At 40.3% G+C, this 14,477-nt stretch overlaps 3 protein-coding genes across 3 annotated transcripts in view; 1 reads left to right on the top strand and 2 right to left on the bottom strand.

The window, feature by feature from the left end:
- LOC133522719 (aminoacylase-1-like) overlaps positions 1 to 6,131 on the top strand; it is a 35,682-nt gene extending 29,551 nt beyond the window's left edge. Inside the window, exons 6-9 of the mRNA XM_061858145.1 lie at positions 3,401 to 3,517; positions 4,866 to 4,961; positions 5,386 to 5,519; positions 5,906 to 6,131. Coding sequence (XP_061714129.1) covers positions 3,401 to 3,517; positions 4,866 to 4,961; positions 5,386 to 5,519; positions 5,906 to 6,107 — 549 coding nt within the window. The 3' untranslated portion in view covers positions 6,108 to 6,131. The remainder of the gene's footprint in view (positions 1 to 3,400; positions 3,518 to 4,865; positions 4,962 to 5,385; positions 5,520 to 5,905) is intronic.
- Positions 1 to 14,477, bottom strand: part of LOC133522718 (uncharacterized) — a 170,550-nt gene that overhangs the window by 135,008 nt on the left and 21,065 nt on the right. The window lies entirely within an intron of this gene.
- Positions 10,092 to 13,147, bottom strand: LOC133522709 (uncharacterized). Its single transcript, XM_061858127.1, has 2 exons — positions 11,482 to 13,147; positions 10,092 to 11,026 (listed from the first exon to the last, which is right to left on the bottom strand). Exons 1-2 carry the CDS (start codon positions 11,827 to 11,829, stop codon positions 10,505 to 10,507), a joined length of 870 nt encoding a protein of 289 aa, XP_061714111.1. The 5' UTR covers positions 11,830 to 13,147; the 3' UTR covers positions 10,092 to 10,504.

Genomic DNA, 14,477 nt, shown 5'->3' with positions numbered 1-14,477 from the left:
CTTGTTCTTGACCGGAGGTGGAATTTTGAACAGTATTTCCTTAGGTTAGCGCCCCGAATCGTGGGTGCTGCCTCAGCCCTTAGCCGGCTATTACCAAACGTGGGTGGGCCGATAGCCGCTTGTCGGTGCCTGTACGTGGGCGTTGTTCGGAGCATGGTCTTATACGGGGCACGAATTTGGGCAGACAGGCTCTTGGCTAAAGCCAAGCCTCTCCGCTGAGGGTGGTGGCCTTGCGCATAATAAAGGCATACCATACGGTGTATTTCGCGGTGGCATGAGCCCTGGCAGGCACTCCACCCTGGTAGCTGGAAGCTAAAATGATAGCTGGAAATTACCGTATGAGAGCAGAGGCCAGAGCGCGTGGAGAACGCCTCGACCCAGAGGAGGCGAAGAGAGAGCAACGACAGGCTGTCAAGAGACTGTGGGTGGTGTGGGGTGTGGGTGGCAGCGGAAATCACGAGTGGGGACCTCTCGCTGCACGACGTCGTGTCGCCCATGTTGCGCAGCAAGAGGGCATGGAAGGAAGTTGAGGTCTTTTGCGAAACCGTGATTTCCCTAAAGGAAGCAGCGGAGCGGTTGCGCGAAGATAGTGCAGATGCGCTACCGCTCCGGCGTAGGCGGAGAGGGAGGGTCTCCTCCCTAGGTAGGCAATGTGCCCTAGCCAACAGCTAGGTCCTCCCCTTCGTAGAGCCAGTGGATTGGGGGGCCCACACGGAACGGCTCTGCACGTGTGGGAGGAGAGCCAAGCGTCCTGGTGTTCTTCCTCATTGGCGCGGGTGTCCAACACAGGTCGGTCGGGCTGCCGAGGGGCGTCGCGGATAGAATGCCGCAAGCGATCCCATGACGCTCCCCTAACGGCAAAGAGGATGACACCGCAGGGGATGTTAGTGGGTATTCTCTTCCCCTTCCTCTGGCTAACAGAGGGAGTTACGGGAGGAGCGAGTCCCACATACCACCCGGGTGGTAAGAGAATGACTTTTTTGTTAGAATTTATGAATATATTTTGCATGCAATATACCCTAACACGTTTTTTTTTAAATATACTACCTACTTAATAATTGTATTTAAAGAAAAAGTAGAAGAAATCAGGAAAAATCATAAAATATTAGTTATGGCCGCCTTCCCTTGGCGCGTAGCCCACCGCGCACCCCCCAATGGGCTTCCCCAGCCCGAGGTGAGATGCGTAAATGCATTTACCCCTGCGTCAAAAAAAAAAGAGGACAGGGAGAACACGCTTATCATTCATGCTGTTGCTTCCCAGAATAACTACCCCGCGTGACCCTGACGTAACCCCGTCGCCTCTAAATGGCGATCCAAGTATGCCCCGAAGAATCATGTGTCCATCTGTTCAAGAGGTGTTAGTTGCACCACCCACACCGACCCCCGAAAATGCAAAGGGCATTAATTATTACTCAAGCTGGAGTTCCAAGAGGCGATGGCCTCGCTCAGTACTGCCTGAACTCCAGCGCGGTCCCTCGGTACCTATGTATTAGGATAATGTTCCTTTTTTTGCTCAAATTAAATGCGTATGTGTGTTTTATTGCTATTAGTAAAGCGACTTGGTCTCGAAACAATATTTTAAACTTAATAGAGCAAATTTCTCATTACTCCTAAGAATATTCTCCGGAAAGTTCTCCGACACATTTCTTTATAAGGCGTCCGTAGTATTTTGAATACAAACTATTTATTATTTTTATCAAGTTTTCGGATACTTGAATTTTTACAAGCTTTTATAACACTTAATCTTGGGAGCTAAACTTGACACTTGAATTTTGGTTTATGTAAATCGGAAGAAAAGTACGATTTAGTATTTTTTTGGAAACAAAAAACATTGTTTGTACAAGTTTTTATCGCTTACCGTACTTTTCTTTCGTGCGGTACGTTCAGAGTACTCTAGCACTGATGTACTGCTGCCTTTAGGGTACGGTCCTGTGCGGTCGTGTTCATGAGCTTCGCACCGCGACATCACACGCGACGCGTCGGACAGGTCAAGTGTGTCTCCTTTTCTTACAGAATAAAATGTTAGGTATAAAAGAAATAGTTTAGCACAACCTTTAATATGTAGAAAAGGACGTATTTAAGTTTCGTGTCGTACCCTGGGTATAAAAAAAAACAAAAGAAACCGTTTATTTCAGATCACTGATCCATAACGACTATTAGTATAAACTTAAAACTATGCTAATTAGGTACTTAGAGAATAATAAAAATAAGAACTTATACTTAACTAAAAACTAAGATGTGTGGAGAGTAGGGGCGCAGGTTGCCATACTCTATTTCGCTGCCCCAATTGTCACCTCCACCCAAAACTTTATAACGGGGCACTCGAGGCGCTCGGCCAATACCTTGTGTAGACTGTTGCTGCTGCCGTGCACCCGTCTCAGCATGGAGGCGATTCTTTTCCGCCTAATGGCAAAAAAGTCATCTACTCGCGCCTCAGCGAACATGCCGGACGCGCTGCAGTGCTTCGACAGCCGCAACAGCATCCTCAAGATTGATTGATTTAATTAAAAGCGTCTGGGTGTTATTTGATCGCTTCAACAAGCGAGAACTATTAATAGATACCTAATTTGTTTTTACTGTAAACTATACCTAAACCTTGGTACCTAGTTAAGATGCCAATCGTTCGCAATACCATAATCTCTGCATTATGCAGTGCACCCTAGTCATCTGGAAAGTGAAGCACATACGGAACGCGTTTCTGTTACCCATTACAGCGGCTAGCTACAGCCCGAAAATACCCACCAACTGGGCATATTGCTTACAGAGGGTATGTGACACACTGTACATTACTCTGCTCTCAGGATTTCTACATCCCTACTCACGGCGTTCGAATTTGCAGTGAGTAGAGTTCACTCTCACCTTCAGCAAAACCGAAAGACCTAGATCTATATGACTAGTAAAATAGCCGAAACAATACGAAGCATCACTCTAAATGGCGCTACATGTAACGCCCTTACACTGATACAAGATTTTCATCTAATAATGTCAAAAACCTGTGCATGATTCAACCTTTACCGGTCGCCGTGGTAAGACCTAGGATTTACCAAATCCATGTCGGTAAAAGCCCGAAGTGAACAATAATTATTTCACATTTCGGGGTTTTACCGATCGGCATCGGTAAAACCTAGGTCTTACCGGTATATCCTAGGTTTTACCGTACTTCGGGCTTTTACAGTAACATATCTATCTAGGTAGTATCTCCACAATTTATTTGTGCAAATCAGTGGCGTCCACTTAAGGTATACGACAAAATGAATAAACTTGTATAAAAAAATTGAGCCCACGTAGTACTTTGCCACGATAGCGTAATCTTCTCTATCGTTTCCCTCACCACGCACTTGTCGTGAGTTTACACATACTCCTAACTAGTATGACATCTGTAATTTTATACTGTTCTCAGGTGCGACACATTATCAATAAGTTCATGGAGCTACGGGACAAATACCGCCATCAATTAGTGGACGACTCGAGCCTTACCATCGGCGACATTACCACCATTAACCTCACTAAGCTCGAAGTATGTGTAGTTTTTTATCTGCGACACGTAGCCAATAGGTTGATGGACCTACGACAACTACTACTACGATTATAAGTACCGCCAAAAGTTGAAAGGCTCAAGCCTTACCATCGTTGACGTCACTACCATCAACATCGCCAAAACCAATATAAATATGTGTAGCTTTGTATCTGCGACACTGCAACAGGTTCATAGAGCTGCGACAACAACTACTACGCTAACAAATACTGCCAAAAGATGAACGGCTCGAGCCTTACCATCGGTGACATCACTACCATCAACCTTGCCAAACTCAAACTAGGTATGTGTAGCGTGTAGCTTTGTATCTACGACACTGCGACAGGTTCATGGAGCTACGTCAATTAATACTACGCTTACAAGCATCGCCAAAAGTTGAACAACTCGAGCCTTAAAACGAGCTATCGAGATAACATAAAATATTGTCCTTTTATAATATTTATCTCTTTAATTGTTGAATTTCTTCAGTTTTCATCGAGGTTTCAATTAACAGGTCGACTTGTCCAGAACACTTAAAACCCAAAGCTTTACCGAAAACAAAACTGAGTGAAATTCCCTTGAAAGGCACTTCACGTTCAGTCTGCAATTAAATCTGAATGCATATCGGTCTTAGTTTTTACTGAGGAATGGGTGGCAGTGGGTGCTCCAGGCACGTTTCAGATAATTGCGGTTAAGTTATAGCATCTACGCGGAGCTGTTTTAGTACCTGGATAATAGGTGAACTTCGCGAGGAACTGAATGGTTGAAAGTTTATGATAAAGATATTCATGTTAAACATTTACTTCGGAGAAAATTGAGCTTTCCAATAGTACTTACTGTTGTGAATATCCAGTTTTCAACTTCATTCCATGGACGGTAATTATCGAACGTCTAAATATAATGTGGTCAGAAACTAAAATTAACAGAAAATGTAGAGTCTACTTACAATTAAATTAGTGTTGAATAAAAACAATTAGCAAAAACATCATTTTTGGTACAAGCTTTTCTAGCTGACTGTACTTTCCAAAGCCAAGTAATACTCATCGAGACAATTCTAACAATGCTCATTTTCTGTCGACAGTCTTTACAACGCTGTTAGGGCTGTTACACAAGACAATAAGTTCAAATTTAACAACTTTTATATCTATTAGTGCTTTTAATAGTATAAAAATATCAAACATGACGAACACGAGGTCCTTGGAAGCGAAATGAACCTCCGCTTAGCCATACCCAACCGAAGCACACACCTTCCCGCTTCCCCACTTTCCCCAGTTCCCGAATTCACGGACTTCTTTGCAATAGGTAGAATAAGGGGTAATCCATAATGTTATTATTATTTATTATCTTTTAGGGAGGAACTCTCACCAACATAGTGCCAGAGAAGTTTACAGCCACCTTCGACGTCCGGCTGGCCACATCAGTCAACCATGAATTATTTGAAAAGATGGTAAACTTGTGAATATTTTAGGGCCAATTAACTCTTTGAAAGTTTTATATCATAAACACAAACATCACTCAAACGCCAAGCTCCCGGGCGCAAAGGAACTAATGTAAACCTTACTCGAAAGTGTGACGGTTACTTTTGACAGCGTCCGCCATAACACCTATAGGAATCCATGGCGCTCTAGGCACGACTAGTAAAAGGAGGCATTTAAGAGGTTAAATACGTCGTCTGTGTGATATATTAATCTGTATTCTATAGTCGAATTTATTTCTGCCAACTGTTAAATACAGAGCTTCATCTTCTTTTGACTGCTGAAAATGAATACTGCCGCTCTTTTAATGGCCGCATGCATACGCGTGCGTTTTATATGACAATAATGCTGAGTAACACACAGACGAATTTGACTGAAACATTTTTTCATTGAAAGATAAACCGATGGTGCAATGAAGCTGGCATCGGAGTAACCGCCGAGTTTGAGTCCAAGGACCCACACGTACCGCCCACCAGAATGGATGAGAGTAACGCCTACTGGATCGCCATGAAAAGAGCCATCGAGAGCATGTAAGTAACATAAGTAACGATTCTTCATTATTTGTAGGCTAATTGTGCTAGTCCTAATAGGCATCACGCCCATTTAATTACTTAGAGATTTTTACAGGGGACAAAACAATAGTTATTTAAAGGACCCCCTAATTGCTTGTTCTAGGTACTTAATCTTAAAGCATTAATAGTTAAATTAGATGATTTTGACTCCCCTACAGTTTTGCCACTGCGTTGGAATCCAATGACTGTTCTTTGTTTCGTAACCTTCCCGCGCTGCGGTTTCCGGTGCTTAGTAATTATGTAGGTACCTACTCTAAACAAAACTTTTCTATCGCAGCGGCTATCGGTTCTTCGAGAAATATACTTAACTTGTTTCCTCATTTATAAATTTTGCTATTTCCCAGGAGCATCCCGATTATTGAACGCACAATGCCGGCCACGACAGACGCGCGGTTCCTGCGCGCACACTGCCCAGCGCTCAACTTCTCCCCTATGAGACGAGTGCCACCAATGCCACATCAGAGTGACGAACGTCTACCGCTGCAGGTTTTCGTCGAGGGCATACTAGTGTACGAGAATATTCTTCTGGCTGTGGCTAACGTTTAATAAACGTATTTTATCCAAACATAATGTGTGTTATTTTCCTATTCACCTATTAAAGTTGTCAACTTCTCACCTATGAGAAGAGTAGACACTGTCTCATCAATGCGAAGAGCGTTTACTGCTTCAAGTCTTCGTCGGGGCATACAAGTGAACGAGAACATTACAGAAAATCTAAATTAGCTACAGATATGCAGTTCATGTGTGTACACTACCCAACGCTCAAAGTCTCACCTATGAGGCGAGTGCCACCACCACCTCATCAGACCAATGAGGCCCGCTGCAGGTTTTTGTCGAGGAAATACAAGTGTAGGTATGAGAACATTCTGCTGGCTTTGACTAACGTTTAATAAACATATTTTTATTCGAAGAATGTGTCAGAATTTATTTACGAACTCCTATTCAAATCAAAACGTGTTGGTAAATTCTCACCCAAATCGTAACAACGTACGGCACCATGTCGTAACGACGTCACTTCTCTGTATCATTAAGTAAGTACGGTACTTGCGATGACTCCCGATTCTTAATCTTGCTGCTTACCTTCAAAATTTCATACTTATACCTAAGTGTGAATGGGTTCATAATTATTTTGTGTCCATGTTCGCTTCGTTCGTTCCATCCATGTACCTATACTCTTATTAAATACTTCTAATACCTGTAATTTACATGTGCATTGCAGTAAATAAATAGGTAGAATACAATGCAATACCATAGACAAAACTGATAGTTTATATTAAAAATTAGCGCAAGTACTCGTACCTTACGATACTGGAGATGCAAGCACGGTGAGATTTAAAAACTATAAATGTCTAACATCTAATGTCTAACTAAAAGATATGGTGTGAATGTATGTTTCCTTGGCTCTCACACATTAATATATTGTGTTGTGATAGCATATTTTTAAAATCTGAATACATCTCTAGCAGTGAGTAGGTACTTCGACTCTCGTGATAGGATTAATTGACGCCATAAACAAGAGAGCCCACATGAGTATAAATATTTCTGTAATTTCTACTCGAATACCTGTAAAAAAATACCGGTGTGTAAGTCCTAAATCAGACAAACTACATTACACCCAAACAACCACCCCTTATTTACCGATGAGAGGCAAATAGCGGCAACACTGGCAACAGGTTCGTAATTGATTGCTGGCAACCGTTGCAGGTTAATGTTTCCTTTTCGCGTAGTTAAGCAAACTATCGACTTTTCGCCCGCAACTTGTTAATGCATTAATACCAGACATTAAAGTTTCAGTAGCGCGCGATAGTTACCGCTTTATTTAAATGCGAGTGATAAAGTAAGTACATAGATTAGATGAGGAAACTATCAACGTTTAACTTTTAGCGATATAAAACGGAATGTAACGTGTAGACCGTAGATAACGAAGAAAGGTTAATTAATAATTGCAGCAAAAGTTTGGAACTATATTTTGTTTGATAGGTATAACAAAGCCTAATTTATCGTCTGGGTTTGTAGATCAGTACCCCTAGTGTAACTTTGATCGACATCATAACGTGACGAACGCGTTTGCGTTAAGTCCCATTTTGTATAGGATTTTGAGGTTCCAAAACGTCCCGCTTGGCGCGCTCTTTCGAAATCCAATACAAAATGAGACTAAACGCAAACGCGTACGTCACGTTTGGAAATCGAATTTTATTACACTAGGGGTACAGATGGCAGTAGCTTTCGTAGAAACTAATTTTCATACGTACAGTCAAGGAATTTAATTTCCAATCCACGTAAGGTTTAATATCGTACTGCAAACTGTCACCATAAGAGCTAGCTATAGCACGATGTTGCTTTGTCATGTTGCAATTTTCGACCTTAATGCATTGGGAAAGTCTAACGACATTTCAACGAAATGGGTAGGTAATTAAATTCCTTGCTTGTATTCCAGCCAGTTCATGGGTTTAAGTTAACCTTCTGATGGCATCTGCAGCTGCATTTATGTTGCGAATTACTGTAGCGGCGTTGATACCGCCGTTGTGTGTCAAGTTCCTTTATAAAATGCGTGACGTTCGCCGCTGCCGCCGCAGTGATATCACAACAGTAATGCAGATTCAGTTGCCATTCGAATGTCACTTTTAGTTGCCGAGCGGACACCAAGCTCCCATGAGCCGTGGCAAACAGGCGAGAAAATGCTAAGAAGATGATCATTTATTTACTAATAGTATTTGATTGTTAGAAAGAGAGCACCTAAATAAATACCATAAAGATAACAACGAATTGACATCCACCTTCCATATTGAAATCGATCGAAAATAGAAAAAGCATCCAGATTTCAGAACTGGTCTTGATATAGATACTTGTATGCGAGTAGTAATATGACAAACTTGTGAAAGGTGTTGCTCTTTTTTGAGATCTAAATCATTATATAAATTCGTCTAAATGTAAATACCCTAAATTATAAATACGACGCCAAAAAGAGGTCAATGGGTAAACATGTCTACCTACCGGATATGCGATAATTTCCGCCTAATTTTAACATGTGTCATGCAGATCCGGAGTCAGCGTCTTGACGTCATGCAAGAATCGGAAATTGATGATATATGTCAGTATTGTCAGTAGGTAAACATTTATAGCTTTTACCTTTTATTATTTAGTAATACAAAAACATATACCTACGTAATTTAGCAATGGCAATCACATACATTTTTTATTGCAGTGTAACAATTATTACGAGTCCTGAAAAATGTATCCCTGAATATACAGCCGTGATACGTTATAGGTAAGTAGTAGGTACATATATCCTCAAAAACGCAAATGTGCCAACACCTAGCAACAACACGAAGAATAGGAATAAATGGAAATAGTCCGCAAGCCAGGAACAGATTTTAACTAACGGGCTATGTATGATGAACTCTCGTGGACATCAGCTGCCGCTCTGTTGGTGGGTTGAGGAATAACAGCCACAGAAATACGTAAAAAAAATGGTCATCGCCTCCCGTTTGATACCTTATCAGATGATAGTTTATATAGTAGTATTGTTAATTAAAAAAAACGTCAGAACGTCAGCGTCAGTAGTATATATGAAAATATGAAACTTTGCATGTAGCATTCCATCAGGCGTTTCAAATAAACAGTTCGGAACGGATCACGCATTACGCATACTTTGCGGACATACGTGGTAAGGCGCGTAGTTTTTACATGTTCATGTGACCCGCTGACGGTCTTTCCACCGCGATAAACCGGCTGTTGGTTTTTTATTTATTTAAGATAGTATCTAAACTATCATCTGACAAAATATCAGGCGGGATGCAATGACTGACGATATATGCTCCTGGCCCGCGGTCTAAAAGTATTATTGAGCAACGGGGTTAACCCTCATCACATACGTGTCCGACGTTTTTCTGTAGCAGGCTTGAGTGTGGCATAAAATATATCACAGGTGTAAATATAAAACTCTCAGAATTCTAAACAGTTAATGAGTGTAAACCGAAAATTATAAAGCGACTCCAGATAGTACATAGTAGCCACAACCCTCACAAAAGCCTCATTGACCTTACTACGGGACTAGCTCAATTTATGTAAAATTGTTTCATAATATATTTATAATTTATTTTATTGTTACATAATAGTAAGCAACATGCAGGATCATTATAGTCTACGGAGCATAACAGTGCCTCCTAATATTGTTAATGAGATAAACTCTGTCCGTCTGTTATGCTTCACGCGTAAACCACCGAACCAATTTAGATGAAATTTGCCATGGAGATAGTATGAGGCCCGGGGAAGGACATAGATAGTTTTTATCAATCATCAAGGGCGTCGCCAGCTGATGGGCTAAGGGGGCATACATTTAGTTACAGATTTCATTCTCTAGGGGAGGGCAGGGGGCAGCTGCCCCCTTGGCGACGCCCTTGTTAATGAGCTAAGGCGTAATTAGAGCGACAGCGAAAGATACCCGCAGTTAGCGAATTCGGTGTTCGCGGTAGACCCTCAAATATGTATATTTACATTTGGTTGATTTGGAACATCAAATGGTTGATTGTGCAAGCCAAATAGCTAACACGAAACGTTGATTTAGTTATTATTATAATAAATCTAACAGTTCGTATCTTTTAGTGGGGCTTCATTTAAAAAATAGTTCAAAATATGTTTTACTCTATTTTGAATATTTAAATGTTACATTTCTAAATAAGGGATTGTTCTAAACTTAAAAAAAATGTCTCGCGATATTTAGCAATGTCACAGACAGACTGACAAACGGACAGAGTTGCACCATAAGGGTTCCTTTTGTACCTTTCATAGGGATCATCATTCAACTGTGGGATTGTACTTGTAAGGGAGAATAGTAAAGAAACAAAATGCCGTTTAATTATAATAATTTTATTTTTGACTTAAAAAGGTTAGGTACTATGAACAATCTACCATGGAACAGATTTACCTCGACAAAAACCCGATCACTCGTTTGAAAGATTGTTTACTAAATTCAGGGTAGGCATCTTACTAGACGGTCCAGGCAAATGCATGGGTTGGTCACCTGACAAATTATTTTGAGACGCTTTCCGTTTCCTTATTCTCATCAAGTAGTTGAAAACAAGGTTATCAATCTCATTCATCAACTGCAGTCTATCATCTTGCTCCAGTGGTTTCAACTTCTCGGCTAATAGTTGACCGTATAAGTCACATTCTCTTACGTTGTCTTGTTCACGATGTCTCTCGTTGACATTGGGAAACTCCCGGTCTTGAGCAGGGACTCTTAATTCGTGCATTGCTCTTTGTTTCTTAGTAATGCAATAATCCTGCTCGCTAGGGGTAGAATCATGGGACAAACGGCGAGTATGCAAAATTCTTGGCTCCCATGCCACAGACCGTTTGTTTGGGTTTATTCTCTCTACACCTATGTGAATGTGTGATTTATCGAATTCGTTGTATGTGTCAGAATCATTTGACAGCGGATCTTCGTCATATGATGCCAATTCCTGCAAAAAATAGTTTTGCTGGGTTTAGAGAGGTAATACTAAAGTTACACAATCAAACAATAATTTGCTGGGCTCTATAAGCATTGATAACAATGAAGTATTCCTAAAATTAGAAATCGATTTTCCTAGATATCGAAATTAGCCAACCCGTTATGCACTGAGAGTTCAAAATTATTCTTCTTTGAAGATGACGCGACTTCATAAATGCGTCAGACGCCCACCAACTGCGCGCGGATTGCACACACTTGTGCACATTCCTGTGTAAATGTATGTTATGTACACATGTGTGAATAGCCTTGATAAGAGAGGGTCGGATGTTTTGTCGAATTACCGATAACAACTTAAACTCGCAAGTTTATGTATAACGGTACTTGTCGTTGTAATTTGGTTTGTTCATAATTAAATCAATTAAGTAAATAAATTAAAACAAATAGTCGTTATTGGTTTGTACTTACCTCTGGTTTTACGGTGACAGGACTTTCGTACAAATGGCTTAAATAACTGTTCATGACATCAAAAGCAAACCAAGATGGCTTATATATCTCGTGTCCGTCGCCCTCGGACGCTTTCCGCTGCGATTCCTTGATTCTCCTCAAAATGTCTCTGTACTGCGTTAACAGACTGTTCCTTTTTCTCTTCAATTCTTCCACCGGACACGACAAAGAGAAGTTATTTTGAATTCGATTCCATGCTTCACTCACTAGTGTTCTATTTCTATGAGTCCTTGCCCTGTGGTTCCATATAGAGGGTTCGGTCTGTAGTAGCTCGAGGAATTCTATGATGTTTTCAGTCGTCCAATCCATTTTGTCGTCAACACACGCACAAGCGTTCGAATTGACGAGCAGCGCCCCACTGATGTTCTGTTATGTGTGCTCGACCTTTGCAAATATTGACAAATGCTCGCGCACATTCACAAACGCAACTGTGTACGTATTTGAGTATTTGAGTCTGGCGCGTGCATTGACCCGCGGCTCTGTTAGTAATTTATGTATCTTAAAAAATCGGCCAAAAGTAAGTCGGGCCATACTCAGTATAGGGTTCCGTAGTTACCACTCCGTCAGAATACGCTAAACGGGGTAAATATCATTAAAGTGCCATCAAGTTCAAATTTGCATGGATAATTTATGAATGATTTCATTCATAACTTGTCCATGCACTTTTGAACCCAACTGTACCTACATTACAAGCATAAGGGAGTAAGTAATACCTTCGCTTCTAAGAAGAGAAGACTTTTTGTAATAACCCAAAACCGGCTGGACCGATCATATTTATCATTGATAGTATTTATTAAGCTTTTGTTTTACGATTTGTGCAGAATTTAATAAGCTTTAATGTTGCCTTATACTATATTTTCATAAAGAATGAAGATTTAGAGTAAAACGCGAATTTCTCCTGGATGGTACACATTTTCGAAGATGGCTGCGATTCCTCGAGGGGCCTTTAATATACATACCAAATTTCATGACTATTCTAGAGATTTCGAAGTTGGTCTTAATTCGATTGTGCTATAAGCAAAACATACAGATTCACATGTCTTGATGTTTAGAACGGCCGCTTTGCTAGTTGATTCGGGGCAGGCACACAAGTTCTGAAGCCAAACCGCGAAAGTAGTTTGTGGTTTAACCAGACTTACTGAGACAATTTAAGTAGAAATTAATATCTTAACTGAGCCTAAAATCGATGTCGAATTGATACCTAAAGTAAACATACTAAGGAATTAGTAAGTACGTAATAAATCCAATGGTAAGTCGAGCGCGCGCCTGGCACCGCTGCGAGGCAAATCAATTAAGGACAGTCAGTAGTACCAAAGATCCTGATGTTTGATATGGCTTGTAAAAATGTAAACACACAGCAGACAGGAACAAATCAATTCGATGTTTATGATTATGAACTTAATCACGATTTATTTTGATTTTACCTACTTTGTTTACTACGTATTTTTGCTTTTCTTGACGAATGTAAAAATCACAAAAACCCCCGCCATAAAGTGCTTCCATACAATCAAAGTTACGCTCTTAACTCAGCATTAACATTTATAGTCGGCCAAACAAGTTTGTCAGTAGAAAAAGGCGCGAATTTCAAATTTTTAAAATTTCAAACTCTTCGCGCTTACATTTGCCGCTTTTTAGGGTTCCGTAGCCAAATGGCAAAAAACGGAACCCTTATAGATTCGTCATGTCCGTCTGTCTGTCCGATTCTGTCACAGCCACCTTTTTCCGAAACTATAAGAGCTGTACTGTTCAAACTTAGTAAGTGGATGTATTCTATGAACCGCATTAAGATTTTCACACAAAAATAGAAAAAAAAACAATAAATTTTGGGGGTTCACCATACTTAGAACTGAAACTCAAAAAATATTTTTTCATCAAACCCATACGTGTGGGGTATCTATGGATAGGTCTTCAAAAATGATATTAAGGTTTCTAATATCATTTTTTTCTAAAATGAATAGTTTGCGCGAGAGACACTTCCAAAGTGGTAAAATGTGTCCCCCCCCCCCCCCCCGTAACTTCTAAAATAACAGAATGAAAAATCTAAAAAAAATATATGATATACATTACGATGCAAACTTCAACGAAAATTGGTTTGAACGAGATCTAGTGAGTAGTTTTTGTAATACGTCATAAAATTTAAAAAAAAAATTTTTTTCGTCAAACCCATACGTGTGGGGTATCTATGGATAGGTCTTCATAAATGATATCTAGGTTTCTAATATCATTTTTTTCTAAACTGAATAGTTTGCGCCAGAGACACTACCAAAGTGATAAAATGTGTGTCCAAAGTGGTAAAATGTTGAACGAGATCTAGTAAGTAGTTTTTTTTAATACGTCATAAAGGAACCCTTCATGGGCAAGTCCGACTCGCACTTGGCCGCTTTTTTCTACTGATGGCTTCACAGACTATCAGTAACATATATGTTTGGTAATAGTTTTTGTTGCAAAAAATGTTATATTAAGAAAATTCGATTCGATTTTTTTTATGTAAATAAGCGCGTAATATGTGGTTAGGTTCGTGTAATGCTTAATTTTCTTCTCTTGTTTGTACTGCTATGCATATGGAGAAGCCTGGAATTACCTACCTTATTTACTACATTCTATTGCTTTGCAAACGGACTATTTTTTTAATACCACGACGGCGGCAATCAAGCATACGGCCCGCCTGATAGTAAGCAGTCACCGCAGCCTTAATTCGTAGAGTTCTCACAAAGTTCTACCTACATTAGCGGTGACGGCACGGTTCCATTTTTATGGCTCCTCTACATGATGGCCCAGCGCTGGCCCAGCGAGATGGCCATGCGATGGTTGAAACACAACTACACGATGGCAACATTCAGTTGCGATCTATTCGTCTTCCATGATGGATATGGAAGCATTAGCCGCTGCATCAATTTATTTATACGCCACGTACCAACATTTTCTTAATCTGCACAATAATTAAGTAAATAAGTATA

This window comes from Cydia pomonella, chromosome 11, assembly GCF_033807575.1.
Source record: "Cydia pomonella isolate Wapato2018A chromosome 11, ilCydPomo1, whole genome shotgun sequence".
Taxonomy (NCBI): domain Eukaryota; kingdom Metazoa; phylum Arthropoda; class Insecta; order Lepidoptera; family Tortricidae; genus Cydia; species Cydia pomonella.
Note: the sequence above shows the minus strand (reverse complement) of the source record. Positions and strands in the feature narration are given on the sequence as shown.

Bases quoted from the DNA above. Each gene is read 5' to 3' on its own strand.
- LOC133522709 (XM_061858127.1), bottom strand. From the start codon at position 11,829: ATGGATTGGACGACTGAAAACATCATAGAATTCCTCGAGCTACTACAG. The intron at 11,027-11,481 runs GTAAGTACAAAC...TATTTTTTGCAG, and splicing joins CTGTCACCGTAAAACCAGAG to GAATTGGCATCATATGACGA.